The following is a 15391-nucleotide window of genomic DNA, read 5'->3' as shown; positions in this document are numbered from 1 at the left end:
TTTGTAATATGTCCTTGTGTGCTTTAAAAGGCGTCTATAAATACAATGTTTTATCATTATTGTAATTAGCATTTTTAATTAAGCTGGGATAGGTACAGTATACCCTACCACAATGTCTTCAGCTGTGTCATCAAAGTGATACCTCACCAAGTTGCATAATTAATTTAGTGAGTTTCTTGACTATGACAACCCCCCTTACTGCAAAGAATCTCCCTCAACTGGATATAAAAGTTTGTGAGACATGAGAGCTTCTGGGCTTCTCACATCATATAGTTTCAATTAAAATAAGATAGTGGAAAGAAATGGGCGAAAAAAGCAGTTCAGCAAAGAAAGACACAAGATCGGAGAGTAAAAAGTTTGTCTTTTTTGGATATTTGCTTGGTTGAATATCTGCCGAGGTCTGATGAATGTGTTGCACTTACCGTCCGCGACAAAATGCTCAGGCACATGGAGGGTAACCTTGACAGTGAGGGGGCAGGAATCCTGCGTAGCATAGACAATGGCAATGACACATGTGCTGATGGTAATCAACGTCAGGGTGACCTTATTTAGAGGGCTGTGTGGGTGGCCTGGAGGTAGAGAAAGAGAAAAAAAGGTAAAGGTGAGCCAGTTTTACAGAGACACCTTTTGTTTTAATCAGGGCTTTAAACAAATGACTGCATTTGAACATCCTTGACAGAAAGTGACAGCATACTGCTTACTATTAGACACAGAGATACGTACTGTAACCCTCACCTGAGACTAAATCACTCATTTTAGCACCATGCTTTGTTGGTAGTACAACCTCACGGCCCCGCTAAATCCTTGAAAAAACATTTAATTGTCCTGCTGATTTATGAATCTAACCTGGGTTGAAGTTTGGCAGGAGTAAGTAAAAGATGACTTAGAATCCCTCAGCCCAGAATCATTTGTTGGTGTGATATATGATGGTATTGCCACTGACAGGGATATAGATTGGTTGTTTTGGTTGCCCTTTGGCTCTGTCAGGGCTCCCCATTTCCAAGCCAGGATATAAGGAATGAAATTAGCCGCTTAACCTCTGTCTACGGATATTTATCATGGGAGAGGAAGACGGCATGCCGAGAGGAGGCTTAGGATGCGAGAGCGATAAGGCGCCGGTTTGGAAACAATGTTCTCACTATATTTTAAATGTAAAAAAAATGTTTCTTGTGCTTTTTTTTTTGTTTATCTAAAGCTTGGAAGATATTTCAGAGTCTGCAGGCTTCAGAAATTGCGCAAATATTTTCAAGGAAGGGAGCTGCATTCCTGAAAAAGTCAATAGAAACAGTGGAGTCTATTTCTGTTTCCCTGTTCTTGGTGTTGGTATGCAAGTGACGGCAAATTTCAGTTATTTCAGTTTTCCAGCCAATGCATGATTTTATGAATTGCCAACAATATACACAAATGGTTGGATTGAACTGAAATAATCATGGAATCATGGAATCATGGAAATGCTAACACTACTAACCCTATACACCTCTATATCCCCAGCGACAGCAGAGTCCAGGGAAATCTTAACACAGGTTTGAAAATAGTATAGATGCAGTTCAAGGTCAAAAGCAGGGAGATAAAGCTGAGATAATGAATCCATCTGCACCAAATCACATGTCTACACTGTCGCTGCTTTGTGAAAGAACTAGAACAGCAGCTGTGCGCAGCAGCGATAGAAGGGCAGCTAATTCCTTTGGGGTGGTGTCACCGGGATTGTGAAGGGGCCCCTCAATCACTGTAAAAGCCTACTGAGTAGACACAAGCATGTACACTCACGACATGGCAAACACTTACTTTATGGCCACAAACCAAACACCTATAGTCTTGACTTTCACTCACACACTGAGGCACGCTCACTAACAATAGATATTTAGACAAATGCACGAGTGAATGTAAAGAAACAAGCAAAGTGCACCAGACAAATTCCAACTAAGTTAGAAAAGTATAAGTTGAAATTTCTTCATCTTTCTTTACATAATTCTCTCTTTCAGTTCTGTAGAAAAGGCCCAACCTTTTCACCCTGGCTGGAACTTAAACACAGTTACAACTGGCTTGTGTACCCACAATGCATTTTTCTAAAACAATCCAAGTGACCTCAGTTTAGTTTGGACAAAGCCTTTGGAATCCTCAGCCATACACCTAACAGTAAGCACTTTAAAATCTTTAGAGAAAAATCAGCCATTTAAGCCAGTGTATAATAATTCAAAAGTTAAAATTCTAGTAAAAGATAAACACACTGTTACTTTGTTTGTTGCCCAGGGAATGTAATTCAGAATTTAATTTAGTAAGGCCTGTAGAATCAAGGATTAGAGAGCTGACTCTTTACTTGAACAGCAAACATTTTCCTACACTAAGACTGTGTACAAAGGTTCAATATCCATGCCGTGGAACCCGTCTATCCGTTTGTTTTCCAAACTGCTTATGCAGCTTTGGGTCTCTGGAGCTGAAAAAATATGAGTGAGGAATAGATGGATGCATTTCAACTTTTTTTTTTTTCGAGAACTCTTGTAGGAAATTGGAAACATTTCAGGTGGACACTGAAATTTAATTCAAGCAGTGAAGTCTATGGGTTGCGAGTTGCGACCCCTTGAAATCCAGTTCAAGGTAGTTGTACCATGAGTATGTGATTACACACCAAAGCAGAGAGGGATCCCATCACAGTCACACACAGCAATGACAAAAACACCACAATGGTTCAATTCCATTCATATTTACACTCCTGTCACTTGGTCAATTTTGGAATGTGCCACCATACTGTGTCAAGTGACTTAAACTGTCTAATCCTGTAGTAGGTAAAAGGGACGGGACACTATGACTTCATTAATAACAATAATAAGATCTCTGATAATAAAAATCATAAAGGACACACACACTGATTCTCTCTATTTTCACACATACAGTGAAGTGAAAAAATGTAGTCTCCACTATCACATATCACACTGTGGGAAGGGGAGTTAAAATCATGCTTCCCATCAAAGTTATTGGACCCAGCTTTGCTCATCACCGAGCCGCCGTTCACCTCAGCTCATATATCTACTTTGAGTGTCACTGAGTTGTGCCGTAGAGCAGCACTTTAAACCCCACCGGGAACATGCATGACTCCTTCCTACTTCCAGCTATGCTGACAATTCCAGAAGTGTCTAGCCTCATTTCACTCAGCTATAGGCCATTATTCCTCGACCGTATTCAGCGAGGGTAAGGGTGGAAATGATTTGTTTTTCAATATGTTTACTGCATTTTATTTCCTTTCTTTTCCTTGTGGCCCCGCTGTGCATGCCGTAGATGTGTTTACAAAGAAGTGCATTCCTTTTCACCTTTGCCACGCCTTCGTCCTCTGTGCTGCTCTGTGTAAAACTTCATTTGGCTGTCGTCTTCAGGCTCTGACCCTGATTCCCCTTGAGGACCAAACACACCTCCGGTTGCTGGCAGTGGGATGATAAGAGGGAAAGAGTGGAAAGAGATCGAAGGAGAATCAATCAATCAATGGTTTTCACAATTTGGCAAGAATCCAGAGGCTTAGAAAACCTTCATAAAACAGAATACAGAGTAGAGAAATATCTTATTAAATGTTTAACGAGCCTCGACTATGTTCAGAAAAGTTATTCAACACGGCACTGTCATAATCATTGTGATTACAGGACCACCAAAGTACAAAAAGGATTAAGTACACTTCAATTCAAATTCTATTTAAAATCTATTCAGTTCATGCAGAACATCCTCATCAGTTTATTGTTGCTATGTCATGTTCGCTCATAAATTCAATTTTTAGGGAAATATAAGCAATGACAATGGCAAATTGACCTCAATCAAATCATATAAAAGTATAATTTTTTGCAATGGAAAATATTTGTCCATTGAATGACAAGGTATTAACATTAACATCTTAACAGTAAATCAGTATTTTTGTGAATAGTAACGCCGCTGCTTCATATAGACAATTAAAACAGAATTTCATTCAATCAAATCACCACTTCTCAAGAGGTCAATTTTAGGTCCCTTGCAGAACCTTTACTTAAATGTTCATCTTTAGTTAAATTAAACATACAAACACCATCCATTTCCAACACTATGCTGACGATAGTCTGCTTAATAATGGAATGAAATACAGGAATAATAACACACTGCATATTTTAGCCGTACTTTATCAGATGTTAATTAAATCCTCTGCTCATTTCACCTTGGCCCAAAATGTTGGAAATACAAATGAATTCAGAGGAATAATTTAGCATGTAATTGTCAAGACATTAAGACTGTATAAAGGTAAAGACCTGTTTGGCTTTGAACAGGGCAGTGGTTGAGGAAAGTAGTGAACCTAACTTTAATGACTCATTTGTCTTGTGTTACCTTGAAAGTAAAAACATTATTATCCTCTCCAACCTTCCCTGCCTTTCCCCCTTTGATCTGTTTTCGCCAGTGGTGGTAATTTGTCCATCATCACCGAGTCTCTGTTGTCTCATTTTTGCTAATCTTAATGGGTCACATCCCCAATGTGTTTGGATGAGTGCATGTCTGTGTGTTCAAGCTGAAGAAGGTTGTGAGTTAAGAGGCTTTGTTTGTGTGGCGACACACACAACAAACAGGCATTGCTGCTAACTTCACAGAGGCTGCCACCACAAAGTGATATTTATCAGGTATTTGGAAAGTGTTAAATCACTGAAGGATATGTGAGCAATTTAAACTTGAGATAAAAGATCCACCCAGGAGTTTATGTTCAATATTTTCATTACTCTAATTCATCAAACAGATTGTTACATGAGAGGGTTTAATCGAAGCCACACCCTAAACAAAATGACTTTATGCTAATGATGTTTAATTTCCTCATGGTTGTACATATGTTTTGCTTGTATAATCCCCAGGATCACAGTGATTATACTTCCTAATCTCACTAAGTGGAAAAGGGATAAAGGACAGAGAGAAAATCAATGCTTTTCTCTTGGCTATGAAGGAGCATCTGAAAAGAAATGCTTCACCTGTCACAGCAAATTACAAATCACAAAACGAGGAAACACGGAAAAAGAAAGCTCACAATGGGGGCCGGTGTTGTGTCAATACCCTGATCCATATGATATGTTATCTTATCTCCTGCAAGGGTTTTACCCCCACAGTGATTGTGATAGAGTCATGGTTACTCTTCTGATTGCTGTCACTTCATGGGAGCTTATGACACATAATTATAAAATAACTGAGAGGGAGGGATGGGGCTCTGGGCAGAAAAAAACAAAACAAAACAAAAAAGTGTAGGCTACACATCAGGGGGTGAAGTTACAAGGTTACAAAGACCGGGTTTAAAAAGAAACCTCACTCTGCAGTCGGACACATTCACAGCATTCAAGCTGTTGTGTATAAACTACCTAGCAGGAAAGCTCAATCAAAAACTGAGAGGACAATAAAAAAAAGCCAGATCAAGACACTATTTCAAATAAACAATATATGTCAGAAAACGAAGAGGCACAACAATATAGCAGGCATGTCAAGCTGCTGTGTTCTGGAGCAAATGCAGATAGGAAAGACTTGACAGCTTGAAGTAAGGAAACTAAATACAGGCACATACTGCACATAAGGATCACTGTTTTTATGCACTCTAAAATCTGTTCATTCCTTATTAAAAGTAGTTTATTGGCAGCAATAGCGTGCCATTTTTTTCTTCCTTGTTCACTGGACACAGTGATAACTCTTGGGCAAATGCTGAGCAGTGCTGCTGTAGGTGAAATACCCTATTTTACTCACTCCATAAACATTATGTCATATCTCATGAAAATTTCCCTGCACCATAAAGATTCTAGACGTGATTAAAAGTTCTATTACGCTTGAGTTTAAAAAATAAATAAGTAGAAAGTGCACACAGAAAGTCGCAGCCATTCTTTCGGTCTGGTGCACTTAAACAGGTCGAGAGAGGGGCTGGATTTGGAGTGCGAAAGTCTGGCAGTATTTGGAGAGTGAGACCAAGGCAATGTGGTGTAAAATTGGTTCTGAATTTATGCATCGTGTTAGAACATGCCCAGAGAGCTGCTGGATGGAAACATAGTGAGAGAACTGAGGAAAAAAAGTCTGAAACAGAAAGTCCAATAAATGTTTATTAAAAAAAAGGACACTGACAGCTTCACAGATCAGCATGTACAGATTGTAGAAAGTAAGTGTTATTTTTAAATCATTTTCTCTCTCTCACCAAGAACAGGTTTCTTTACTGATGCACAGGTGTTGTTTTTGAAAACCAGTGTGCACCTTGAAACCCCCCAGCACCTGGTAAAGCAATTAATGTCTTAGCATAACGGGATGAAAATCTCTCCAGTGTCACATTTGAATGAACTCAAAAACCCTTTGTTGAAATACAGTTATTATGTAGGCTACGCTGAGTTTATTGTCTGCAGCTCAATCGTGATCTCACCATTATATGTATAAAGGCAAACATTCTCTCTGCTTTTTTTTCCTCCTCTTTTTTCTCTAATCACTAAATATGTTAATGTGTTTGTAGTTCTCAAGTTCGGGAAGTGTAAAAATGCAAAAATGCTTCGGGTCTGATCCAAAAATTCCAGCTGTGCATATCTCCACTTTGAATGTGGCATCGAATTAGAAACTCAGAAGAACCATCAACATGCTTCATGCAGTTTCACATTTGATTAGGACCTTGAAAGACAAACAAATCATATTGTGAAAGTAATTAAATTTTCTCTGTCTGGAGATCAATACCTGATTTATCTTACAGAGGGAGGCTGCTGAGATAATCTGTTTCCGTATTCACTCGTACTTAAACTTCTGTAGATAGTATAGGATGAGGTGATGTGTTGTTTTGTTGGTAACACAGATGATATGATAGAATAATCTTTGAAGATAATAATAATAAGCGTTGTGTTGTTCTACAAAACGGTGCTTTAAAATGTGAACTATAAACAGCAGCATTAAGACATAAAAGGAAAGTTTAAATAAAAGGATTAAAAAGGTCAATTAAAAGTTTGGTCTGTTTTTGATTGGTCCTGATTTACAGATAAGGGCTCTGACTTGGTCACCCTTCTGGATAATTCTTCATTTTTGTAAGTGGGGCCTTGTGAGGATGTGAAAGGTATCGATAAGATCAACCTGACACCTCAGAGTGTATCTGTTGAAGAGAGGCCAGTATGTATGATCCCTGTAATGAAATTGATGTGTGTGTTAAATCTTCACTTTGGCAAAAAGCACAAATTACATACTTTGACTATGTTCTTCAACCCTAACCCTACGAGGGGGAAAACAAATCTTGATGAAATGTGTTCTGACCATAATGCCCTTGTCTTGCAAATATGTCCTTCACTCTAAATGTCCTGAGCGCAAAAAAAAGCTTCCCACCAAAATAAAAGCACATTAACATGCAGATGCACACAGGTCAGGCACTATAGGCGCTCTTGACCACACTTCCACGTATGAAAGCATGGTACAAATTAGCCTGCCATTAAATTTGCACTTTGCAACCTGCATTAGGTTTAGTGAAACATGAGCTAATTACAGAACCAGACACTGTGACTTTCACCTCGAGCTGCTTTACAGCAGAGTTATATTTTAGTTATACAGGAGCAGGAGTACAGAAACATCTTGCAAAACATTAACTGAAGTTGTGATACAAAAGCAAAGAAAAGTATTCAGATGATCAAAACATTCTTAAAATAAACTCAAACCTTTCAGTGAGCAGAATGTTGGAGTTGGAATAAATACATGAGCCTCTTAGGTGATGAAAAGCAGAGGGAAAGACGAAAAAAGAAAACGACTGGTTATATAAAGAAACTGCTGCAAAAATGTAAATGAATTATCAAGAGAGAGCAATCGCCACAGTGCATTAGCAGCTCAGTGAACATCAAAATCAATTTCAAGTTAATAACTACCGAGTCAAAACTCTCACAACCCTCTTTGTTTTATATTAGAAGAAGGTGGGATATTATTTTTTCTTTTCTGTTTGTGAAGCTGCAGTTCTTTATTTTGATTTAATGCAGCATTTTTGTGCTTTTTTTTTTTTGACACATCCACCTGTGTCGGCCCGGCACTGACATTTGGACAAAAAAACTGGTCAGGTACATTTTCTCATCACAGCATTCTCACAGCGGCCTTTGCAAATTTGTCCACCTTCATGAGTTGCCTAGAGACGCAGAAACTGTGGGACACAAGACGGCAAAACCAGTGGAATATTAAGTCAACAATATATATATATATATTTTTTTTTTTCCCCAGCTGTTTGCATGATCCTCCCGCAAATACATATGCATAAAGAATAGAGTAACATTTCATGGATCACACAAAAGGTGAGTTGACAGGCACTGTGTGTGCGTGCGTGTTGTGATTTGGATGACAGGTGAATTGTGCTTCCAGGCAAAAGCCCAGGTTTGATAAATAACACACAAGAATTCACCTGAAACAAGGTAAGAAAGTCTTTAGAAATCTGGCCCTGGGTCTTTTTCTATTCCATGGCGTTCTTTCCTTTTTTCACAACATTTCCTCCGCTTTCAGTCCATTTTCTTCTGTCTTGATCTTTCTTTTCTCTCCCTCAGCGATAATACCTTCTAAACCAAGTCCCATAAAAACATCAGCAGCCACAACACTGAGGCTGAACTCCCGCATGTTGGTACCACGAACTGCAATCACTGGGGCAAAGCCATCTCACTTTTACAGTCTCTTTAAAGTCCATTAGATAATTTGTCTGTCAGTCTTCTTTCTCTACAACCATCCACACCAATTTCTCTATTCAAAAAAGAAACCCCCTTTATCTCCCATTAATATAAAACTCTGTAAGTTCATCACCATTATTTTAAACCAATATTTTTGGAAAAATACAATAATTCCCCTATTTAATACATTATTCATTACAGACCCTGACACTAACCTGTATTATCTCCTTCGCTCTGATCAGGCAACAGCACCTGCTGTCACCATTAACACTGTTTTTAAAAAGGTAACAGCAGCATGTGTGTTTCTTTTTTGTTATTTCTCGTGCTATGAAATAATATCTCATCTCATTGTGTTGTGCGGGATACAAATTACATATGCAGACAAAAAAGGGAGGCACAGTGTGATAGACTGTGGCATATCAGTTAGTCACAGAAAGGACTGGATCCAATTCCTACTGTGCTTTAATGTCATTTTAATCCAAATACAAAAAAAGAAAAAAGAAAATTAAGATGAAAAACTTAATAAACAATACAACACAAAGGAAATGACTGCACAACACAATGTTTTGATATTTTGATGTAAAGTGTGCTGAGTGTTAAACACTCTTTTAGAAGCCAATCAATAAATAAGATTAGCAGTGCTATATATCCACTAATATTAACAGTAGAATAAGAAGTAGTAATTAGAGAGGAAACATAAATAACAATAAAAGGAGAACAGAGAACAGGAGAAAGAAGAGACCTATTATAAACAAAAGCTTTGCAGGCGAAAATGAGAATAAGATGTCAAAATTATGAACTGAAACAGGACTGATGTGGTTTGGTGTCTTGGGATTAAAGGAGAAAGTAAGGCAGACAGCGTGACTAGTGATTGTTGACTGTTAAACAAGGAAAAAAACACGCTCATACACGAGTTAGAGAGAAGAGCAGGTCCGGGGAGGAAAAAAACAGAGGGAATAAGACAATCTTTCAATCTGTCCTTTAATGAGAGCGATTAACAGTTATGGGAAAAGAGGGAGGTGAGGTCATGAGTTCAAGCTGAACAGTAAAAGCTAATCACCTTCTGCATAGAAGGAGGACACGTCACACCCTGCTAGTGCCACGATGTACTGTGCTTTACATCACAGCTCAGAGCTCGCACTTGAAAATCTGGTGGATTTTAGAGACTGAGGGAGTGAGAACTACTCCAGTGTCCTTCAGTACTCCTCACATTAGTATGGATTTCCTATTATTCTATGAGTATAAATCCTTGTTTCTCCATTTAGGACCACAATATCCACCCTATGGAGGCTGTTGGTTTCACAAAATAAGTTACTTCCAAGACTGGCTAGGCAATAATCCTTACATAACTCTTTCATGACAACTGGGGGCACAGGGATCGTCGCCATGGTTATATACAACCTAAAGTTTTTTAGGGGCAGTAAATCAGGATGCAGACCTTGGAGTGAGGCGCCTTTTCTATGGAAATAACTCTCCATGGTCAGTTGTAGCTATATGTTGGCCTGGGCACTGAATCCAATAAGATCCATCAAGACCTTAACTTTTCTAGCAGGTCACCCTGTAGTGCTGTCCCTGTAGGCTATAGTGTTAGAGTTCTGCTTGTTGTAGCTAGACAGTATAGCGCACTCATTACAGCAGAGACTGGAGCATCAGTTGTCGTATGGATTCGTAGATTAACGGGGAAATTAATTAGGAGTCATTTTTCTTCTTCAATACTTTCATGTTTTCTTCAGCAGATTCATCATCAATGAAATAATAACCAGAGGCATGTTTGAAAATATCCTCTGTGTGTTTCGTCTGTCTATATAATACAGATCTCACAGAATGTGTTTCTCAGACAAGTCTGACATCATATTATTACAGCCGGCTGCACATAATGGTATAGATTATTTCTTTTTTTTTTACCCCCATCATTTGTCACTGCTCATCCGAATGGGAGAAAGCAAATGCAGAATCCTGGAAAAAACATTTGTATGTACTGTATACAAACACCTGAGGTGGTTTTCACTGCCAATTAATGTAAAAGGAAAAAATGTGTGTACCAGATTAATGGTTCTCTTTCTTCAAGGCACCCTGGATTTCTGTTTATTTTCATGCATTGGCTAAAGCAGAGCTTTTCAGCTGATCAACAGTTGCTGCCTTCAGGCTCTTGACTGGCTGAACGCACATGATCCAGCTAATCACCTGTGGGTAGAGCAGGGAGAAGAGGGATAACAAGAAAGTCTGTGAACCATTGTACTAGCTCTTGTATATGCGGCAGGAATAGTATAAGTAGAATTTCCTGGTCAAGCTTGTGTGAGAATCTTGACTCCAGCTGTCAGAGCCCACCAACCATTGGACATGATACAGTTTTTATACACAGGATAAGCTGCACAAACGAGAAGCCAAACAGTACAGTAACTATTGTATATGGGTGAATTATACCCCGGCTGTCTGTCTGGATGGTGAATCTTCAGGAGTGACAGAGTGTATGGTGCAAAGACAGCTGAAATTAATAGTGTATGAATTGTACAATAAATAATATATAGCAAGGTTTGCTACAGAAAAACACCCATTGAGTCAGGGTGCCAGGACACACACGGCTCCTCAAAGACAGATGTTTGTCAGCACTAAAATCCGCATTGCCCATTTTGAAGCAGCCGCCTTATTATTCATGATGCATACAGTACATCATGTGTATCCTAATGTGCGGTGATGAATTCTGGTCACTGGACACACATTATTTTTTTAACTGTGACGATCCTGCCTGCCGAACAATATTCATCCTTTCAGAGGTGAGAAAGGTCAAGTGCAGCCGTTTCCAGAACAATACCCGCCGCCGTCATGCCAACAACATGAATAAATAGAGGTGGGTGAAGGTGTGACGCCTGTGAGAGGAAAAGACCTTTTCACAGGGTCAAGGTGCATGTGAAAAAACAAGACAGCATGAGAGGGAAATCGTAAACACAAAGACAGCACCACAGGAGACATGTTCATCTGCTCACGTGTTCATTAAAATTTCACGGGCATGTGTCCAAACTCTCATTTCCTATGCATATGTGAGCCTGCGATGCTGAAGGCTCTCACAGCTTCAGTGTGATCTTTGTGACTCCCGTGACTCTCAGTAAGACAAATTGCCCGGACTCACGGCTGCTATAGACTTACGGCTAAACGTCAGCTCGTGTGCTTATATGCTGAACAGCGTCTGCGTCTTTTGTACGCAGATACCCACGCCGCATGTGTGCCTTGGGTACGTACATCTGTGACAATGTGTTTGTGAGTAAATTAAGCTGACAGCACCACCAGTCCTCCACATGGCTCAGCAACTGGTAATCATATTAAGGCACAGCTGCATTCAGCAGTCAGGCTTTCTGACGCTGGCAAGCTAAATATTTCCAACTCCGATTCAATAGCGACTGGCATCCTCATTCATGCAAAAGTGAGAGTATGCAAATGTTCCATTTATAATGCACGAGACAGCATCCGAGAGGTTGCGAGAGCAAATTCGAGATGTCAAATTCAAGTTGGGTTTGTATTTGCGAGAAAGTTGGCAACTGAAAAACTGACTTAACATTTGGAGCATGATTACAGTTGTTGCCACGTTTGATTTGGATGTACTGTACAGTATGTTGGAATATAGGCCTGGGACGATAATCAATAAATCAATTAATCGCACGATAAATGAAAATGAATTCGATAGTTTTTCCGGCCTCGATAAATCGCCATGTACATGCGCACATTTGTTTTCCTCCAACCAGGCTGGATGACAAGAGGCTTCACTCTGTGCATCGGTCTCAGCACCTGGGCCGTTTGTTTTGCAGAATGAAAGGAGTGAACCCTCTTTTCAGTCATCCAGGATCTTTGTTTCCCAGAATGCATGTCGTGGCAACCGGCAGCGCTAGCGGTAGAGCTAAAGCTACGCAGCTAACAGCTGTTCTCGCTGCAGCGCTGTTAACACGTCACTTTTTAAAGTTTTAATATTTTTTCATGCGAGAAAGTCACAGTTTAGATCCCCAGTCTGTGGTCAGTTTATCCACATCGCCTGTTAGGAGATTTCCTCCGCCGTTGTTGGAGCTGATGTGGTAGCAGCGAGCAGGAGGAGCGGGGCTTCCCACAGTCTGCAGCCGTCTGCAGCAGCTCACGGGCCGGTCAACCTCCGTCATTGGGGGAGAAAACGACTATGAAAACTTATCAGCAGGTTTTTAGAGGTTTACCACCGGCTGGTTTAATACTAATAGGAGATAAATGCTAGTCTCATTGATGAAATCTTACATCTGTGGAAGTCACATTAGTTTGTTTGAATGAAAAGTGGAGCTTCGGGTGTGTAACGTTATTGAACAGAAGAGCTGCACTGCACTGTTTATTTATTTTATTTATTTAGGATAAATATGTTCTTGTCATTCCAATTACAATGGTTAAAAAAAAAAATACTAATGAGAAATAAAAGTTTATCGCATTTAAAAGGGTCTACTTGCATTATTATGAAATATTATTATTATTATATTAGTGGTTAATTTGTTCTAAAAAAATGTGTCAATAATATCGTTTATCGTCAATAATTTGTGGGACAATATATCGTCCAGCAAAATTTATTATCGTCCCAGGCCTATTGGAATAATTTGAGAAATCGGGCTCTGAGCACAAAAACAAGCGAATGATGCATTGGTCAGTAACAAGGAGTGAGACCTGAGGCGCTCCAGCTGCACCAAACAAAAGGATTCAGTGTACCAGGTGAATCACAGAGGAAATCCAACAGCTAAAACCTGTGATTCACTTTGTACTTTCTCTCTGTCCCAATCTGTCTATTCTATTCAGAAACTGCAAACTGGCGCTGAATGCCCACAGGTCTGTCACCGTGGTCTACATCTCCTCACCTGTAACTGTCTCTCAGTCACTTCCCTCTCATGCCTCAGACTCCAGCTGCTCTGTTTGCTTTCCAAAATAATCCCAATCAATACTATTTTACTTTGCTGTTGCACATTGCATTTTTAAATGTCCTCTGCAAACACACACACACAGACACACACATACACGATAAACAACCCAGGCATGCTGAAAAGTTATTACAGAGGGCATCACAATATAAGCCCGGCTGACACCTTTTACAGCCTAAATTTATGGTTTGCTACCCGTTATATGGGAGAGAAAGGACTTGAAAAGGTGGGAGGCTTAACAAGACACCACTTGGCTCTTGTACTCAAGTGGGCTCAGTATTTGTACACTCATCTCTATATTTTTTTATTGCGTCTCTCCTGCGTCGAGAACATACCCGCCAATTTGGAGCTAATAAGGAAATGGTAGAGTGCAGGTAGACCACTCAGGGATTTTAGATATGCAATTGCTTAAAAGGTGTAACGGGTTGTTAAGAGTAATTTCAGATGCAAGTGGCCCCTGGCACCCTGCTGTATGTTGTTTTCTCACTTCTTATCTACCAGCTTGTGCAGTGGTAAAGCCACCAAGGCAGGCGCAGGATGGCAGCCAAAGGAGTGTCCCCTTGCCACTGCTGCAGCCATCCAAAATGGAATAATCAAAGAGGGCAGCTCTGTCCTCACTCACTCGCTTTTTTTTGTTTTTCTTTTTTTACTTCCTATTATCCAGTGACAATTCCACATTTAGCCGACATATTATTATACTAAGTTTAAGTGTTTGTCTTTTCATCTGTTTGAGTTTGAGTCTAACAGCATGTCAGTCACTGCAGAGCCATTTACCACCCCTGCAGGGCAGTGAAAACAACACAAGCACTCAGTCTCAGCAGAACATCAACGTTGAAAGGGAGACAGGTCACATTTATAACATCACGAGGTGAGGCTTGATTTTACAATTTGTGAGCATATGCATTATAACTCCAAAATCCCTGGTCTTCAGGCTCTACTTTGCCCCACATATCATACGGCGGTGGAGATAGTGGATGTTGCTTTACGACAGTCTGCCTCACGGGGGGTTAAAAGGTCAGAGTAATGTAGCTCTAGTAATGGATAATTCATGCTGTGGCCTGATAAAATAAAATCTTAAAAGCAATCCTAGAATGAAAAAGTAACCACTGCAGGAAGGCTGCTATTAGGATGATACTGGCACTACATCCAACAGCAGATAAAATCCCTCTGGCGACATTATGGATGTCTTTTGAGTGATGTGCAGACAAAAGCAATTCTAACCACAAAGACGTTTCTAATAAAGCCCAAAAAATTGGGAAAGAGTGTGTGAAAGACTTCCAAATAAGTTCAGGAGGTCAGTACAGTATAGCAGCAGAGTTTAAATTACTCTACAATGCAAAAAGTACATTAAAACTTTTATATCCGCTTGTATTTTAAAGATAACATTACAATTTGATTGCATTTTTTTTTAACAAGCAATGGACCTCAACATTGCTTTGACATTATATGTGAATAAATTACATACATTTTTATTTGGTAAATATTAAAGCAGTACTAAAGAACTTTCAGTTATGGTTGAGTTTGGCGGCACCAGTGGACCAAAGCGGTAGTGTTTTGCCTGAAGGGAGACTCCATCTCCCATGAGCACCAGCGAATAGCGCCGTAAACATTCTGATCTCCTGGTGCATGGAAATTAACAGAAGATGTCCAAACTAAGTTTCTGTTTCCAGTGGATCATTTCACAGTAAACACACATACACAATCTCCTCGTTGTGACTTGTGAAAGGGAAGCTTAAGTGAGAGCCGGGTTCCTACCATCCACCTCAAAGCTGCTTAGTGCCAGAGAAAGCGATACAGACCCCCTCAGGCCATGACAGAGGTGTCATTCAACTTGTTGTAAGTCGATGTATCATCACAAAA

The 15391-nt window shown here is 39.7% G+C and overlaps 1 protein-coding gene across 2 annotated transcripts in view; it reads right to left on the bottom strand.

Annotated features, from left to right (window-relative positions):
- The window catches only part of astn2 (astrotactin 2), a gene marked incomplete at both ends in the record, with an annotated part of 239834 nt that overhangs the window by 121511 nt on the left and 102932 nt on the right, over positions 1-15391 (bottom strand). For both annotated transcript variants that reach the window (XM_083983273.1, XM_083983274.1), the window contains 2 exons: positions 423-569; positions 3306-3413. In XM_083983273.1, coding sequence (XP_083839399.1) covers positions 423-569; positions 3306-3413 — 255 coding nt within the window. The remainder of the gene's footprint in view (positions 1-422; positions 570-3305; positions 3414-15391) is intronic.

Source organism: Trachurus trachurus (assembly GCF_905171665.1).
Source record: "Trachurus trachurus genome assembly, chromosome: 12".
Taxonomy (NCBI): Eukaryota; Metazoa; Chordata; class Actinopteri; order Carangiformes; family Carangidae; genus Trachurus; species Trachurus trachurus.
Note: the sequence above shows the minus strand (reverse complement) of the source record. Positions and strands in the feature narration are given on the sequence as shown.